The sequence below is a fragment of the Electrona antarctica genome (genome assembly GCF_951216825.1).
Source record: "Electrona antarctica genome assembly, chromosome: 14".
Taxonomy (NCBI): domain Eukaryota; kingdom Metazoa; phylum Chordata; class Actinopteri; order Myctophiformes; family Myctophidae; genus Electrona; species Electrona antarctica.
In genome coordinates, this window is record NC_136795.1 from 42,197,960 (window position 1) to 42,200,522 (window position 2,563).

At 45.8% G+C, this 2,563-nt stretch overlaps 2 protein-coding genes across 2 annotated transcripts; one reads left to right on the top strand and one right to left on the bottom strand.

The window, feature by feature from the left end:
* Positions 1-433: 433 nt before the first annotated feature.
* LOC306937339 (histone H2A-like) lies at positions 434-817 on the top strand (the record flags this gene model as incomplete). Its single annotated transcript, XM_079521044.1, has 1 exon — positions 434-817. The coding sequence occupies one exon, from the start codon at positions 434-436 to the stop codon at positions 815-817; it is 384 nt and encodes a 127-aa protein (XP_079377170.1).
* A 598-nt stretch (positions 818-1,415) lies between these two features.
* LOC306936740 (histone H2B-like) lies at positions 1,416-1,790 on the bottom strand (the record flags this gene model as incomplete). Its single annotated transcript, XM_079520360.1, has 1 exon — positions 1,416-1,790. The coding sequence occupies one exon, from the start codon at positions 1,788-1,790 to the stop codon at positions 1,416-1,418; it is 375 nt and encodes a 124-aa protein (XP_079376486.1).
* Between the last annotated feature and the right edge of the window lie 773 nt (positions 1,791-2,563).

Sequence of the window (2,563 nt, forward strand, 5' to 3'; positions counted from 1 at the left end):
AACTATGCTTACTTTCAAGACAAAGTCAAAGACAGTCAGTTTATAGTTTATAATAAGAAGCTCATACATGGGCGTGGCTTCTTATTTGAGCGGTCTGGAAGGTTCTTGACATTTTTTCTCTGCAAAGTTAAGATAGAACAAAAAGGGCGCAAACTGCTGCTTTTTATCTCATTGGCTCTGAGACCCCGTCTCTGGACAGGAACCTCCTTCTTTGGGAGGAGCAGTTTATGTCACTACTACTGATTGGTTGGAAGCTCATACATACGCAGCCCGCGCTCTCATCCGTTTCTATGATTGGTGGTGCGCACAGCCGCACATACAGACAATACTATCCTCTGTGTTGTTGAAGAAATAAAAGGTCTCGCGCGCTGCTCTTCCACTCCAGCACATTTCTTTCTACGATAGTCAACTCCAGAAATAAACCTACAACAAAATGAGTGGTAGAGGAAAGACCGGAGGAAAGGCCAGGGCGAAGGCTAAGACCCGCTCATCCCGTGCCGGGCTCCAGTTTCCCGTCGGTCGTGTCCACAGGCTGCTGCGTAAAGGCAACTATGCCCAGAGAGTCGGTGCCGGAGCTCCAGTGTACCTCGCTGCGGTGCTCGAGTATCTGACCGCTGAGATCCTGGAGTTGGCTGGAAACGCTGCCCGTGACAACAAGAAGAGTCGTATCATCCCCCGTCACCTCCAGCTGGCCGTCCGCAACGATGAGGAGCTCAACAAACTGCTGGGTGGAGTGACCATCGCTCAGGGCGGTGTGCTGCCCAACATCCAGGCTGTTCTGCTCCCCAAGAAGACCGAGAAAGCCGCCAAGAAATAAATCTGCAACATTCGTTTAACGAACCCCACAAAGGCTCTTTTAAGAGCCACCTACTCTCTCTATAAAGGGCGATTTCCAATGTAGTGGTGGGTCTGTCGCGGGCGATTCGTTCATAAGACCTAGGTAAACGCACTCTTACAAGTGCCTGGATTATGCTATTAATGTTCCTAGTGTGAAACTAAATAAGACTAGTGTGTGCGCATCACTGGGCATATATTTGAATGTCTAGTTTCAAATATGTTAAATAAGGCTACACTGTAGTTTCCCCTGCTCATGCGCTCTAGCCTCATTATTGTCCTTGAACATGAGGTTGCTGCACTTATATTTTATGTATCATATTTCATGAGTTTTAATAGGCTACAATAATATTGTTATTGTCAGTAGTGGAGCTAGTCTAATAGAAGCTTCTATAGGTTAAACGTATTGCCTTGTTGCAAGTTACATGTCTCTGGGCAATACTATTCACAATATTGTCTGATAGCATGCGTTCAGGCTCTGCAATATTTGGCCATTTGCTTATAGTACTTAGATAAACTCTTCCTTGGAAAAGATGGGTGGTCCTTAAAAGGACCGTTGTGTTTAGAGCAGACAGATCAGTTTACTTGGAGCTGGTGTACTTGGTGACAGCCTTGGTCCCTTCAGACACGGCGTGCTTGGCCAGCTCACCGGGGAGCAGCAGGCGGACGGCAGTCTGAATCTCCCTGGATGAGATGGTGCGACGCTTGTTGTAGAGAGCCAGTTTGGAGGCTTCACCGGCGATGCGCTCAAAGATGTCGTTGACGAAGGAGTTCATGATGCCCATGGCCTTGGAAGAGACACCGGTGTCAGGGTGGACCTGCTTCAGGACCTTGTATATGTAGATGGCATAGCTCTCCTTCCTGGACTTTCTGCGCTTCTTACCGCCCTTAGCAGCGGTCTTGGTGACGGCTTTCTTGGAGCCCTTCTTGGGCGCTGGTTTCGCTACTTCAGGCATGGTTGTTTGACTTTCTCAGTTGAAGAAAATATATAAGCTATCATGGGCGTTTCACCGGTATTTATAGCAAGCCAATGCAAAGTAGGTGTGCTACTCCCAGCATATGATTGGCTTCTGCTGCCACTGCTTATGTGACCCAAAGAGGGAGGTGTCTCGCACACTGTCTTTGTTTCTGCATAATGTTCTCATGATCTATTGTCCCGCAAAAATATAGACTAGGCGTATATGATAATACATTTTTACGGTAAAAACCTGGTTTTAGTCTACTTGCCAGCCCATAGAGCCCTATTGTGAACCCGGACATGTTGAGTACACCAACGTTTTATGTTAGAAATGTTGACTATGGGTCCCCAGCATGTAGAAACTGCCGGATACTAACTTGCATATGTGGAGCAATTTTCATAATTGGCATATGTGACCATACCATTAACAACCTATAGAAGGCAAAATATTCAACATTACATCATGCTTTATGTAGCATGTGACATGTCAAACTAGGGGGTTTTCATGATGCTGAATTCATTCCAAGCATATAGTTTGGCCAAATAAAATCACTCTTTGGGCTAAAAACGGCCATAGCCAAGCCCAAATGTGCTGACATCATCACATTTGTGATGACCGCAATGGCTGTTTTTAGCCCAATGAGTGTTTTTTGTGTCGAATCGCAACACATTGTGAGCCTGTAGATCTGCTATTTTCAAAAGATTGTTGTGAAAGGGGACATTATGCATGGTAGGCTACTTAAAGAACATTTTGATACCAATACTTTTGTA